Source organism: Acyrthosiphon pisum, chromosome A1 (assembly GCF_005508785.2).
Source record: "Acyrthosiphon pisum isolate AL4f chromosome A1, pea_aphid_22Mar2018_4r6ur, whole genome shotgun sequence".
NCBI classification, from domain to species: Eukaryota; Metazoa; Arthropoda; class Insecta; order Hemiptera; family Aphididae; genus Acyrthosiphon; species Acyrthosiphon pisum.
In genome coordinates this window covers 119,288,645-119,305,214 of record NC_042494.1, presented here as the reverse complement: position 1 = coordinate 119,305,214, position 16,570 = coordinate 119,288,645, and the positions used below count along the sequence as shown (strand labels likewise).

General features: G+C 31.1%; 2 protein-coding genes across 3 annotated transcripts; both read left to right on the top strand.

Annotated features, from left to right (window-relative positions):
- Positions 1 to 6,620: 6,620 nt before the first annotated feature.
- On the top strand, positions 6,621 to 8,105 carry LOC100168695 (KRAB-A domain-containing protein 2-like). Of its 2 annotated transcripts, XM_029488146.1 has the most exons (4): positions 6,656 to 7,525; positions 7,594 to 7,667; positions 7,739 to 7,801; positions 7,987 to 8,073. In XM_029488146.1, the coding sequence occupies exons 1-3, from the start codon at positions 6,688 to 6,690 to the stop codon at positions 7,760 to 7,762; spliced, it is 936 nt and encodes a 311-aa protein (XP_029344006.1). In that variant the 5' UTR covers positions 6,656 to 6,687; the 3' UTR covers positions 7,763 to 7,801; positions 7,987 to 8,073. The 2 variants fall into 2 exon arrangements, with proteins under 2 accessions (XP_016660168.1, XP_029344006.1); XM_016804679.2 differs by lacking the exon at positions 7,594 to 7,667 and having other exon boundaries at positions 6,621 to 7,525; positions 7,987 to 8,105.
- Positions 8,105 to 8,545, top strand: LOC103309565. The gene has a single exon (XM_008185262.2). The coding sequence runs from the start codon at positions 8,105 to 8,107 to the stop codon at positions 8,543 to 8,545; it is 441 nt and encodes a 146-aa protein (XP_008183484.2).
- The last annotated feature ends 8,025 nt before the right edge of the window (positions 8,546 to 16,570 follow it).

Below are 16,570 nucleotides of genomic sequence, written 5' to 3'. Positions count from 1 at the left end.
TCTTATAATCCTGGCTACGCCACTGACAGTATACCTACTCAAATATTATGTAAATATATGGATAATAGTTGGTTAGACAAAAAATTAAAAGCTGAACTAAAATATAAATAATAACTATAACAATAGACAATATTATTGATCAGTTTTTCGTCCACATTTAAAAATAGTTACTGAAATCATTCTAGCGATAACTAATATGGCATGGCCTCTGAGCACGACAAGACTTGTGTAATATCGTTTTCTACTGCGTACGAAATAATCAGTAATACACCTATTATATAACATCGTTCACCTTCAAACTTCAAAGGTCTTACAAACGTGGTTTTCAATTAACGGAGATCCGTGAACGAACAAAACAACACGTGAACCATTTATGCCAACTATATACCCTTATACTACACAACATAATATTAGGTATATTGGCATTTTGTAAATATATATAGACAGTCAGACCTAGTTATATAATATAATAATATAATTGCCGTCTAGACGTACCAATTTATATTCGCCATCCAACGAAAATTCCATACGATATCTAATATTATTATGATTATTATTATTATTATACGTTTGAAGTTACAACGGTATATTTTAGTTTACAATTTTTTTCAAAAACCCTCATATAAAATTATTTTTTATTAAACGACTGTCAGCGAAAATTGGTGCCGTCACGATTCAGCACAGCACCTCGAATTCAAAATGTTTGACTACAACTAGATACTCTAGAAAAGTATATTAACATGAAAATGCAATTAAAGATTTCTTGTAAAAAATTACAATTTATAACGTAAATCTTCTCACATAATTATTTAATTATTAATGGTTTTTCGTATTATATTGGTATTGTACCGATCGACCTTTATTTGTCCGTGTTTATGCCGTTATATGTCTATAAATCGTTCTATATAATATAAGGTATAGGTATAATATATGTATATCTATTAATTAATATGTATTATCGGGGAACGGAGTGGCCGAGCCGGTTCGAACTCGGCCACGGGCGGCATTTTTCTTCGGGCAGTCCTGGTGTCCAGAGAGAGAGGCCGCCATTCCCCACCTGGACATGGAAGATACCTACGGGTGCCCACTTAAAAATGCTGCCAAAAACAAACACACACGTGTTCAAAACCTATAGTACCCTCCCCCACAATTCCACAACCTCAACCCAAAAAAATAAAAATAAAATAGTAACCATTTACCATAGTACCTACCTAGAGCTCCGAGAAGTTAGCCACACAATGTCAAAATGTTGACTCCAAATTTTGTAAATAATTTGTAAGTCATTTGTAAGTATTTGTAAGCACAATTTGGTAATTTGTAAGTACAGCCGTTTTCAATTATCCTCAAAAGTTTAAATCACGGCTAACTTCCGCGAAAATTGGCCGTTTCAGCATTTCAAAACTTTTGACCACTCCAAATCGTCAAGGGCAATTTGTAAGTATTTGTAAGCATGAATTTAGAATTTGTAAGTCATCCCTTCCTTCATTATCCCTTAAAGAAAGTTGGCCGTGCTTTGTCGAGCTTTTCGAACTTTGACTGTGCCAAATCGTACATACCTAGATATATCTGTACTACTATATTATGTGGAACACATTTCAGGTAGGGTAGGCGGGAAATGTTGGGTGTCTTAGTTTATATTACGAGTATATACACTATACAGCTCAATTAATCAGAGCATATTTTTACTAATCAAAATGTTGCTGACAGAAAGACAAAAAAATACACATCATTGTAAAATCAATATGTTCTCTCGCTCCACTTAGAATCTAAAACTATTTTGATGATAACTATAAATAAATATTTTTTAAATCATAATAGTAATTCATTACATTTATTGTATTACCTATATTATTATGTTATAACCCAGACAGCAATTTTTTGTTTAATAATATTATTATAACATTATAATAACGAATAATATTAGTATAACGTTATTTTAATACTATTATAACATTATCATTACAAAATGCTGTCTGGGAATTTATAAGATTTAAAATGTGAATATTAATTTAATAAAGTTCCTGCTATTATAAGTTTTTCGTATAGCAATATAAAAATATCGTTAATTTGAAGTATCTACATGGTCACAGCTTTTTAAAGCATTTAAAGTAAACATTTTGAAAAAAAAATAAAAATTTTCCTCAAATCATATTTATTTTGATTCAGTTTAAAACATAATATTTGCCTTAGAGACTTAAAACTTTCCGCCATTACTTACACTATCATTTGGTATAATATGCATGATGACATTTTCAAAAGGTTCCGAGATAAATGTATAAGTGGATTATTTTTATCAAGCGCGTATTTCCAATAATTCACAAAAAACTCGCGATTTTCATAGCTGCTATCACTGTATGAATATTTCATTACCTATTTTATCATCTCAGTGTGAAATTGACTTAACGCGCGGGCTTACACACACTGAATTACGACTTTAATGGCCCTATATAGTATACAACACCATGCCACCTCCAATTCTTAACGTCGACAATCGAACTCCTCCTACCTTTCAATATAATATATATATAAATACACACTAAGTATGTATCCCGCTTCATACGTGCTCACGGTAGATGCCCGCCCGCCGATAACGTGTTCCCTAAAGCCTCACGACGCGTTAAAAACGATATTTTTGAACGTCCAACATACTAAAATGTATTACATGTACATAAATGTTGATATTTTTTATCGTGGCATATAACCGTTAAACTACACGATTTTCACAGTACCGATATAGGAAGCGCCGAAAACGAGGCTTAAAACATACGTACAACATTTACACAATTATAATATAGTAATATACTAAAATATGCGCTCTAACCCATACGCGGCGAACTATCTCGGAAAATGTCAATAGTCGAGTAATACGTGCGGTCGAGAGTTATGAATATTGTATATTATAATATAATATATTATGTCGTTTAATTTACGAATTACGACGACACACAGACGCGTCACATTATAGTTAATTTGTATTTTATTTATCATATTTTTCAATTTTTACTGCCTCTCAACACATATAATACTAATAATAGTTACCTATAATATGTGGATACATGCTTTCAAACTATGTACACACACACACCTGTATATAAATTAATTATAATTATTATATATATGTATATATATATCTACGTTCCTTATCATTCGAACGCATCTTCAAACTCGATCGGAACATGCACAACACACGCCGAGATCAGAATTTAATATTCCAAAATCATTAGTCAGGAACCGGCTGCGGGGATCTTTGTTTTTCAAAGAAGTAGGTAACATAAAAAAAAATTCTAATCGCGCGCCTTTCTGCGTGCGTTGCAGGTTGTGTTTTTTATGTTCTCTAATTTATACGTCGTCATATTATTATGTTCGTGCGACCGTGCAATGTTGAATGTAATATAATGATGATGGTGATAATTAATATATGTCTAAAAATGTTGCAAACCAACACAATATGAAACAGCACCAAACACAAAATAATTAACATTTTATTATGTAGACATAATAAATACACGACCGCCGAACAACAGGACAACTATATTATCGTTGAATTTTTTTCAAAAATATTTTTCATTACAATCAATTCGAAAACGCTTGAATTTAATTGATAATATCGTATGATACTATAATAGGTACCTATATTATATTATAACTATATTATATATTATATTAGGTACCTATGTTTTTCGTATTATTGAATTTACTATAAAATAATATATCACCTGTTGCAGTACCGGACGCTTCAGTTATACAGTGTGAATATTACGAAATGACAGTAATTCAACAAGATCGGGAAATTTATTAATGTTTATACTTTTTAGTCATTATGGGGCATGAGCACGCATGTAACAAAGTTAAATTATTTTGTTTTAATATATTTCATTATTTGTCTAAGGAGACTTCGATTTAAAGTAAGTAATATATCCGTTATGACTAGACGTTTTATTAAACCCTTAAATACACCGATATTTAAAAAAAAGAAACAATAACAATCGAGGCGTAACTGAGTTCTATCATTAAAACGATATAATAAGAGGCGCCGAGATGAATGAATTGTAAGAGTTTGTTATAGAATTGGAAAGCCACAGTGTCAACCACAGAGTTTGAAAATACCTGATAGTAAATGCAATCACTACATAGTGATTAAAAAATATATCTATATAAATATGGCTTAAATATTTCTTAAAATATTCAAAACTTTAATAAAATTACATTCAAAAAATAAACGCCTATACATAGGTATAGCTGATAAATTGAATTTTACATTTTTATTTTATTTTTAATAAAAGTTAATTTATGTAAAACATTTACTGATGGTTTTTTTCACAATAATGTTCTTCTTTTATTTAAAATATGTGAATTATTTTTGCAATTATTTTTCTATATATATAACAGCTGTATAGCGGTAACTTTCAACTTTCGAGTTTCAATTAAAATTTAATAACATCCGTAGGCATTTCATTTAATGAGGTCAGACGACAGACTTTTACTTAGAGTATACCGTGATAAAATTGTGACTTTTTTAATTATTATATATATTCTACTATACGTATCAAGTTATTTAATAATAGCTTGTCTGATTTTACTAAGAGACTGCGACATGATGAAAAATGATGTGTTATACACATATTTTATACAACAATATTATCATGATTTTTTTTTTTCATAATCCTGAATATCTGCAGAAACTCAAAGCGTGCATGTTTGCTGGTAATATTAAATTATTGTATGTACCTATATAATATAGAATCGTCAATCAGCACTAATAATTCCATATATCTGCACAATAATATGTTACCTATGCCCTTACGAACAACGAAATAAAATAAACGTTACGTTTTTTGTCACTATTACATCGCCTATTATTGGACATTATTACGATACGAACGAGGGAGTAGTTTTAAATCGTATTTTAACGGCGACAATATTGAACTATAGGTATTAGGTATATTATAATAACTCTATTTTTAAATAATTTGAGTATGGGATAATGAACGGCTGTGAAGATTGCTGGGTCTCTCAGACCTGAAATCGTCGCGTGTTATCCACCTTAGTTGCGCCATTGTTGTGTTATCAATAGGGTTTGTCGTGATTAAAATACTCAACTTAATATATATAGCTTATGCACTTTGCTTTTATTTATTAAAAACGAAATATATTTCAACAGAATAAATGTTGTATTGATAGATATGGTTATAGGTACCGCATGGATATTGGATATATAATATGGCTGTAAATTATATTATTATATGTATATTACACTAGCTGAACCCGTGCACTTCGTTGCCCATTAAAAATGACAAGTCTATATGCAGAGCCGTGTTAATGGGGGGGGGGGGGGGGCATAGGGGAAATTTTCCCTGGGTTCCGTAGTTTTGTAAAAGTAAGGGGGTGCCTTTATTTCCGCTTATATGCTATACCTATGGCCCCGTAAACCATTTTTGCCCCGAGGCGCTAAATTGCTTGACACGACTCTGTCTATATGAATAATATGTTTTATTTAATAATATAACGGTTACTAAAGCAACCATTTTAACCCAATGGCAACCAATAATTATTATTATAATAGCTTCAAAACCCAGGACAACCATTTATAGACAAAAATTTCCATCGGAAATCTCAAAATTCCTGTTTGAGCACCTCCCGGGGTTGGTCCTCTCCCTTTTTAAATTAGCCTATCTTCTGCTCAGAGGTATAATCTATCTATGTATATAAAAATATTTGATCCCGTTCACTTTGTTGCCCATTAAAATTGCCAACTCTATATGAATAATATATTTTACATATCACCATGGCAACCATTTATATACAAGACATTCTATCGGAAATTTCAAAATAATATACAATTGGTTGCCATGGTAATATGGACACACACACACACACAAATACATTCATTTTTATATATGTTAAGGTGAATGACGACATTTGGTGAATGTTGACATTCACCGGTGAATGTTGACATTCACTGCTGTTTTTGGTGAATGTCAACATTTTGAATGAATATTAAAAATTTGCCAACAGTCACCGGTGAATGTCAACATTCGCAACGATTATCGGTGAGTGTTGACATTCACAATTGAGTTTTGGTGAATGTTAGACATTTTTAGTTAAAATTGGAGTATAGACGTTATCGTGTCATACGTCAAGATAGTAAATGTTTATAGATATGATATTGTTCACACAATATTTAATCGAACGGTGTTTAATGATCTATATAATATTATCATAGATATTTAGGCATTTAACGTTACGGTATCTGTCTGTCTGCCTGTACCCACTACCTATCTCTCTCTCTCTCACACACGCTAAGATTTTGCTTAATCGCAAAATTGGCGATACGGCAGTCATCGTACCTAATTTAGTAGTGATGAAAAATACGTTTATATCGATCAGTGTCGACGTATTTCATTTACCTTGCTTACACGAACGAAAAGGTAGACTGTTGTGACTGATTGAATTTGTGATACGTTCGAGTTACCTACTAATTGTTCACGTGTATAATGGAGAACATATGAGAAGTTTTTTACGAAAAATTTAACGCTATATTAAGTACAAAAAGAGAAGACAACAATTTTTATTTGAGTACTTAAAATATATGACAAATGTGTTGAAGACGTTCTCAAGTTTAAGGGGAAAGAAAGTAAGCAACGCGCCGTGTGCAAGTTATTGAAAATATATGATGTCGTTAAAATAATGTCTCTCAACCAACTTTTTGTTCCATTGAAACCTGGTGAAACAAAAATAATTTACTTCGTGAAAAATGAAGATTTATTCGATATTATCCATGATGCCCATATCAAAACAGGCCACGGAGGACGAACCCGTGTAATTAGTGAATTACAAACAAAATATAAAAATATAACATATAAATCAGTTACATTATTTTTGAGCTTGTGTGTTCAATGTCAAAGGAAACAAAAAGTCCCGAGAAAAGGGATCGTCGTAAAGCCCATTATAAGTCGTGAACTCAACTCTCGATGCCAAGTTGATTTAGTCGATATGCAAACGTGTAAAGATGGTGAGTACAAATTTATTCTCAATTATCATTACCATCTCACTAAATTTATACAGCTTAGACCATTGAAGAGCAAGACAGCAGAGGAAGTAGCCCTCATGTTGCTGCCAATTTTCCTCACTTTTGGTGCACCAAATATTCTGCATTCAGATAATGGGAGAGAGTTTTCCAACAAAATTATTATGGATTTGTGCTCAAGATGGGAGGGTGTAAAAATTGTTCACGGTAAACCCCGTCATAGTCAATGTCAAGGTTCTATCGAAAGAGCCAATCAGGATTTTCAAAATATACTCAGGGCCATGATGCATGATAAGAATACAACAAAATGGTCAGAGGCTTTGCCATTTGTTCAATTCGCAAAAAACACTGCATATCATCAAGGAATAAAACAGACACCGTATGAGGCAATGTTTGGTAACGTTGCTAAAAGGGGTCTGGCAACAAGTTCGTTGCCACGAGAGCAGATAAAAGACATTGAGACCGAAGAGCAGCTTGAACAAATTATACAGTCAATTGGTGAGTACCTACAAGTTTAATTTAAAAAATAAAATGATATAGATAATGAATTTTATTATTATTATTAGATGATGATAACACTGAGCAAGTGGAACAACATGACAATCATATACAACAGCTTGAACAAATTTTACAGTCATTGGTGAGTACCTACAAGTTAAATTAAAAAAATAAAATGATAATATAGATAATGAATTTAATTATTATTATTAGATGATGATAACACTGAGCAAGTAGGACAACATGACAATGATATACAACCAGAAAGTGTATTAGGTAAACTGTATTTATAATAAATAAATAATTAAGTACAATAATAATAATTAAATATATTTTATCATAATATCTGGCTGAGCTATTTAAAATAGAAAAAAATATCTTATAAACAGTAAAATGATAAATTATATTCAATTCTATTCAGAAAAATCTGTAAATAAATAATTTATCAATTTATTTTCCAGCTAATGACATCCAATATAATAACACTGAGCAGGTGGAACATAATTTTGTGCAAAGTGAAGTAGATAATGAATTAAAAAAAAAAAAAAAAACATGATTCAAAATAGAGCAGCAGCAAGAATGGGACTTGAATTACAAGCTGAAAGAATGCTACGTTCATCAAGACAAAAGTTTACTCCAGCCAAACCCGGTGATACTGTTCGTATCCGAGTCCCTGATGTTGACCGAGGACGTATGGATCCACAGAACATATTGGCAGTTGTCGTAGCTGTCGATAATGAATTTTACACACTAGGCACAAAAGAAGGAGTAATAAATCAATTATACACCCGTAATCAATTTGCTGTATGTAAAGAACAACTATTGTCTCCTGAAGAAGTTGCTACAGACCAATCCGTGTCCTTAAGGAAAGCTTCCACTTCAATTTCTAAAACAGGTGGACAGGGGTACATGAAATGCAATTGTAAGGCAAAGTGTGTATCGAAGAAGTGTAGTTATAGATCCTCAGGCATTTTATGTAACTCAAAATGTCATAACAGTTTATCTTGTTGCAACAAATAATTTTATAATATAAAATAAAATAACTTATGGTTAATTAATTTGTAAAAATTATTTTATCACTAGGTATTCATCTTTTTTTACAACATGTTAACATTCACCAAAAACAGATGGTGCATGTCAACAGTCACCAGTGAATGTCTACATCTAAGAAGAAATTGACATTCACCAGAAATTTCGGTGAATGTGACATTCACCGGTGAATGTCAACATTCACCAAATGTCGTCATTCACCTTAACATATATATAGATAGATAGATTTATCTAGCCCCTTACAAAAATTAAAAATTGTCTAGAACCTTTTGCAGGATTTAGTGTAAACTGAATTTCAAGTTGTATGTCCAGAACTGACGCGTATTATGCACTACACATATTTTAATAAGGACAATCATTAAAGATAGTTTTAATTACCTGTCCGACGTCTGCAGATCCAATCTCAGCGCACGCGCATCTATACGTAATGATATATACTCGTATAAAGCCTACGCCCTACAGGCATCAGCAGCTTGTCATTTATCCCGGACGGAAGGGAATTTCACAACCACAACGTATATACTTTACATCATACAGTTTCGCATATTGGGAGTATAATTAAAATTATCGTTTTTCACACCAATATTCTCCCCGAACTGCCAAAAACTAAATATAGGTACCTACAGTTACGCTATTAAAGGACCGTATTCATAATCGATGCTTAAGAATAAGTATTGCTTAATCTAATTTTGATAATTTAAAAAAAAAAATTGTGATGATAACACAAAGCAATGCTTAAGGTATGTCTCGACCAACCTTAATTTTAGTAATACTTTTTATTTTTTTAAGCCAAAGCCTCGTTTATAAATTGTATTTGAGTGATACGTATAGCTTAAACAATACTTATTCTTAAGCATCGCTATGAATACGGCCCTTATTGTTTTATTTATACCAGTTTCCCAGGTATTTTCAGTTAAAAAATGAAATGTTTAAAAAAATTAAAAAAAAAATTCAATAATATTTTTTATTAGGTTTAAGGCTTCGACGACTAAGCTCATTTCCCTGTAGGTTGGTAGGGTTAGTACAGTAGGGTTGGAACGGTTGGTACGGTCAGTTATGAACTGCACGTGTGGTAAGGTTTTTACTTTTTACGCACTACGAACCCGGGTGGTCACCCATCCGAGAATTAGTGACAGCGCCCGTTGCCTACTCTCAATCACATGGCGTGATTTATTTCAGCCACTGCGCCGGGCCGAGCCACATACAATAATATTTACTACAACCAGTACAAGCTTATTTTATAGTATATTTAAGAGTTTTATAAAAATAATTTTAATAATAATATTTTGTACGGAATATTTATGCTAGTTTTAATTTTATTATTCCATTTAACTAATAGATTTTCTTATTATTATTTTTATGTTATATACATATATATATATATATATATATATTGGTACAATGGTTGTTATAATACGAACTATAGTTTGAGTGTTTTGACAAAAACAAAGTTCTGGTCAAGATGATATTATACAGAGAGTAAAGACCTACTGAACTCGACAGCCCATTTCGACACAAGTATTAATAATAAACTGAGTAATTATTTTAACAGTTATCAATCATGATTCTCTATAGACAAATTATTAACGGTATGGATTTTTTATTTCTCCGCATAGTTTGAAGTCATAAGAAAACAACATTTTTGAAAAAACAAATTATATTTTTTCTAATCTTATATCGTTATTGTTTTAAGTTTTATTTTTTTTAAATGGAAACATGTTTTATTTCATTATTTACTATTTTTTAACTTCATAATGTTTTCAGTATTTTATTCTTTCGAATGACATAATTTCTGAGAGTTAAAATATATGATAACTAAATTTCAATTGATTAATTTGTTATTGTGTATAGTGGAGTGTCGTTAAAATGTATATAAGTTCAAAAATTGAAAAATTACAACAATATCTAATAATAAATGATACGCTGTTGAGCTTGGGAACTGGCGCACTGGCCGTATTATACCTACGCGATATGCGCACACACATATTGACCGCAACTACCACAAGTCAGCACCTACATATCGATGCCTATGAGTTATAAGCATGTGCATTATAATTCATAACATTATGCAGTTATGTAGGTCATCGAAATGCACTGCAGGTATACGATGCGGTGTTCGTGTTGCACATGCACGTTGCAGAGTGCAAGGGTTATTAGTTATTAGTTTATTACTCTTTATAGTTAGCCAGATATGTTACTCTGTGTGCAGTGTACGGTGTGCGGCGGGAACGCGTAGGTCTCACTATACAGACATACAGCCATATATGATGTAGGTACAAACTACAAAGTACCTATACGGCTATACGTGTTATTATAATAATAATGCGCAGACCGCATAATATTATATTGTGTACTATATATAATATATTTCCGGAAATCCGGTCTAACAAATAACAATTCAATTATTTTATCATTACCTCTTTACCTCCTATGTGTAATATAGAAGTGGATCAATACCTACTAACTGCAGTTACTATATTTTTTACAGTAGTTTTGTGATAAATCCTACGCTCATATTATACAGTATCGATATACACAGTTATACATACAAATATATATAAATACATTATACATATTTAAATTCTCGTCGACAACCATAATATATTGGGTCATCGCCCATCGGGAGAGATTTAATGATTTACATATGATATATTTATTTGTTATATGGATTACATAAAAATGGATACATGGTTAACAAATACACGTATGACAATAGATATTATTATGTGTAAACGGCTTAAAGCCTTAACAGATATTGAAGTTTATCGGGTGAATTGACGGTAATGACGAATTTGATGATGTCTGCATAGGCGTGAAACTAAAATATTGGTAAATATTACGGTGTGTTTCATTTAACGTAAGACACTCATTGTTTCAGAAAACAATAAAGTTTAAAAAAAAATCTTTTACGTAGTTTTAAGTCATTATAAAACAAGGTAAACTTACTACTTACTTAACTATTTTTATTATGATTTTTTAAATTTTTACTCTTTTGAACGATAATTTACATTTTAATTTCATATTCCGAAATGAAATATTATTCAGGGTATTTCCATCTATAAAAATTAAATTTTGAACAAGTAGCTTAAAAGTTATAACTTTAAAAGTATTTAAAGTTTAGTAGAGTGGTTTAGTACAGCACCAACATTTTGTGGGGTACAGGACCACTCAGCTCATCTAACCTTTAAATACTTATAAGTTATAACTGATAAACTACTCATACAAAATTTGATTTTTATATATCGAAAAACTCTAAAAAATATTCTGCTTTGGAATAAGGAATTAAAGAATTAACAATGTATTAAGACATTTTTGAAAATTATAACGAATAAAATATATATTATTTTAGAAAATTATTGCTTTTAAAGATGAAATTTTGTTAAGAAAATATTTTCAAAGATATAATTAATTTTTGAAATAATGAGTGTTTTGCGTTGACTGGATCACTCTGTATATTATATTCGCCACATAAAATTTACTGCGGTGATACGCACTCGTAAGTTGTAGGAAGGAATAGGACGTAATCTGTTAAATCAAATAAATGCAAGGAGAAGTAGGACCTTTCCAAAGATTTTCAAAGTATTAATTCGTCGTAAACAATATTAGGCTATAGGTAGTTAAAATATGACTTTAAAACGGAAGCACGATTTGCAATTCTGTGGAAAAACACGTCGGTTTATCGTCATATAGTAGGTGTATATTATATGTTATGGCATTCATTGCAATTATTATACAGATAATATTTCGCAATCGATCTGCTGCGTAATTTATATTTTTGTTTCTAATAAGAACGGATGCCGTAGGTTGCTGTGACAACCTATTATACAAATAATATTTATACAATAGTTAATGACTTATGTGCATATAGTGCATAATAGACAATATAGTAAATGTAATATAAATAATAATGTTCAGGGGACTTGTTAAGAATTAGAACAAAAACACAAGTTGGCATTTTTTAATGTATAACTACTGAGCAAAAAACTACCACCACTTCCCACAAATAAAAGAAAAATTTGAATGTCTGTGAAATCGCACGTTACAGCAGCTGGTATGAATATTATATACAGGGAATTCACTGATTCAACAAACATGCTCGCCCCCAATTTTTATTTTAATAATTAATTTTATCAAATTTTTATTTTTGAACCTCATATATTTCATACCATTCAAAGTACCAAATTTATAATAAACTAATAAAGTACCAATTTTTTAGAATTAGAATCATCTATTTTCCTGTTTATTGTTAATCGGGTGATTTTTTTGAATATGTTGATTTTGGTATATTGTATTTAGATATAAATCGAAATTTGAATGAGTAGTTTTTGAGTTGTTTAATTTTGTGTACTAAGGATAATTGTAGGCCCATGATAATAGGTTTGAAAGCTGTGAGGACTACGATGACTTGAAAATAATAATAATTAATATTATTATCTATTTTTAATTTGCAAAAATTGTCCGAGTATAATATTATATAAATACAACGGATTGTGTTATTGTGTGCATTGTCATATTTATTGACCAACATTTTCAAAAAAATCCGATGGCTTAACAATTTGCAGTATATAAGGTTGGTTCTCATTTGAAAAAAAAAGAGGCTTGTATCACCACATGACAATCTTTATATCGGTAAAGCACGGTTGAGCATAAAACTATTGATTTACCTTTTTAGCAACTCGATTGAGCGTAGAATATTTTATGAGATTTTGCCACATTCACGTGGCCGAAATGTTGTAATTCATTATTTTCACCTATTATTATACCAATTATTATGATACCAGACGCTAGCCGTGATCTGAGCCCAGCTTTATCGACAATGTTATCGATTAATAAATTAGTTCTGGAGCAATAAAGTTCCGACGTTTTGAACATTTAAAATTGGGGGAAAATATAAGATAATAAATTAAGGTACAATTCCAAAATTATTATAGGTAGATATAATATCAGTGTTCGATCACCCATACTCTATAGTATTCTTGACTTATAAACAATGCAGTATTTTTTTTAATTCGTACCATATTTTGATTTTATTATTTTTATCAAACAGATTTATGAAATGTGACTATATTATAAAACCATGTTATTTTTTTGATATGTTATATTTTGAATTAATATAATTATTAAAATTAATATTTTTGTATAAAATAGTTTAAAATGGAAAATGGCAACGTTCCTGTTTTTTTTGCTCAATCGTGTAGATTTTCTTTTGAATCTTTTATATTCCAAACTTCTTTGATACGCCGACGATTTAGCTCAATCGTGTCGCAAAAAAGGCATTTTATGCTCAATCGTGTCTTAGAACTTTATGTGGCATAAAACTATAAAAGTTTTAAATAATTGAAAATATAGTCCATAAATAGTTATGCTTAAAAGTTCCAAAATTCAGAAATGCTTCTCGTTGAATCACCTTGTATAACAATTGTCGACGCATTCCATACGAAACTGCAGTGACTGAAGATTATAATAATATTAATATATTGCGAGACGTTTGTCCCTCAGTGAGATGTGTATAGTTGTGAATTCGCTGAAATTACATTTTATTATTATATTATATTTTAATCTCAATTCTCAGCACAAATATTACGATATAATGACGCATACACGTTTTATGCATAGACTTTAATTATGTCGACGAGATGGCCACTTTGAAAAAAAATATCCTTAACTCAGTATAATATAATACTAAGCGCAATATAGTGTGCTTGTGTTTATTTATTTTTAACCGCCAGACGTCGTCATTGGCGTTGTAGGAATTTTTAATTTTAGTTGATTATTAAGGTGTCAAAATCATTGCGCGTACAATAAATTATGTGCGTAAATATGTGGTATTATAGGCCAACGACGGCGGCGGCACGGTGCGGCGGTGGTGTTACAAAAATATTAGAAGCCCCCGAGGGCCGAAGCACAACTCGGCGCACAAGTGCAGGTGGCCGTTCACGTGTTATTATTGCTTATTAAACCGCGTCACTGCGCGTGAAACTGTTTTAGACGTTTTGTGTTTTTACCTTTTATAACTAACTGGATGAGTTGAGTTGTTCGAATTGTTATTTTCCAAGATGATGTGCGCGTGATAGGTACTGCAACTTCCAGGCCGCAGTGCAGATGCAAATAGATGGATAGCTGTTAATCCTTAAAGGATATTTCGAAACTATATTTATCATTAATTATTATTATTATTATTATTAAATATAGGTAATGTGTATATTGTACCTATTATATTTTAAGGTGACATCGATCGTTTCAGATTTTAGTGTTAATGGAAATTAATTATAACATTTTTTAACTGTGTAGTAATTATTTATTGCAGTTAGCGTTATTTCGTATTATACCTATGACTCTAGTGCCCGTAAGCGTAGTCAATTTGTGTGTCACATAAATAATATACTATGCATATACGGACGTAAGAAAATATAAAAATTGTGTAAATACTTGAATACCTGCTTCTAAAAACAAAATATATGTATAAAATATTAAAATTATAAAAATCAACACTACATGGATTAGTGATTCAATTTTGATATACAGCTCTTTTAAAATAATTTCGAATTTTATTTTGATAAAAATAATCACACAGTGTCTGATTATCTTTTGATAATATAGACCTAAAAGCTGTTATATTAATTGTTGAGCATGGGAGAGACGTCCTAATTGGTGGCGGGGAAGAAGAAATGTATTTATTTTTTTTTTTCACAAGAGAATACCGAGTCTGTCGTGTGGTGGCCCAGGATAATGTTCATATACCTATTTCCTATAGTCTATACATGATACCTACATTGTGGGTGGAAACAAAACTAGATGCCTATACGGAATAGGATGAAAAAAACATGGTGAGATTAGGGATAATCCCCCTTTCCCTACCCAAGAGGATTTCTGTGACGCAGACGATATCCTCTGTTTAGCTGAATGCAATTTCGTGTGACTGCTTACATAATATATTATATATAGCATTACCGTGTCGCGGATATTGCGTTTGTACATTATAGGTACTATACGGTATACACCAGACGTCCGACGAAATGTGCTGAAGCGGACCGGAACGACGGAGTCACGACAAATGTCCTCCGCACGTCGGGATTCAATATCTGCGTGCGGGGTGTGCGGCGATGACCGGACGTCCGGTCGACCCTGCGACCACGTTGACCGATACGTATATATAATATTATATAAAGTTAGGGCTGTGAACGAGTAGGCGACTACTCGGCCGCAAAGGTATAACACGCGATTTATTTATTACCCTCGTTTAATGACCTGCAGTCGGAACGAACGCGAAATCGAAAGACAATATAATTATAATAATATATATTAGATTTCCTTGACAGCGTCTCTTCGACGACACAAAAATCGTTTAAGTCCCGTGGGATAAGAAATAAATACGTCATCACGTCATTGTTCTAACGCGTGTTCCTATATATGATAATGAAGAAGGGTCAAGGGATGAGGATCACTGCATTTATTGGGGTAAAAAAATGGATGGTTTTTACTTTTGGTTAAGAGAGATAACAACATGGGGCTTTCGTGGTTATGTACGCAACAATAAAAATATAATGGTTACCTATTAAAAGCTCATCACTAAATTATCGCGTGTCGCGTGATAAGTATATATGGAGCTCTGAAGTTCTTGAATTTGTATATTAGTGTTATTAAATTTATTGCTAATATGCTAAAAATAATATTGAAGACACTAAGAAAAAATTATAAACATTTTAATTTGCATATATTATGTTGATTTTATTAGTTTTAAGAGCATATTTCTTAATATTTAACAGTTGTTATTTAAATCAATTATTTGATAATTTATATTGATACATTTTAAAAATTCATAAATTAAAATATATTAGGTATATACATTGGTTTTGAGAATTGTATCTATATATTATGAATAACGTTATAAATATGTATATTATTATATTTTTTGGGTTTTTTTTTTTAATTTGCTTTGCTGATATTATGTAATTTAATGGAAAATAAGAAAAGGAAAAATTTTAAACGCATAAT

Excerpts from the sequence above, each read along its gene's own strand:
- LOC100168695 (XM_016804679.2), top strand. The coding sequence starts at position 6,688 with ATGTCTCTCAACCAACTTTTTGTTCCATTGAAACCTGGTGAAACAAAA. Across the intron at positions 7,526-7,738 it reads ACAAATTATACAGTCAATTG|ATGATGATAACACTGAGCAA; the intron begins GTGAGTACCTAC and ends TATTATTATTAG. Across the intron at positions 7,802-7,986 it reads ACAACCAGAAAGTGTATTAG|CTAATGACATCCAATATAAT; the intron begins GTAAACTGTATT and ends TTTATTTTCCAG.
- LOC103309565 (XM_008185262.2), top strand. The coding sequence starts at position 8,105 with ATGGGACTTGAATTACAAGCTGAAAGAATGCTACGTTCATCAAGACAA.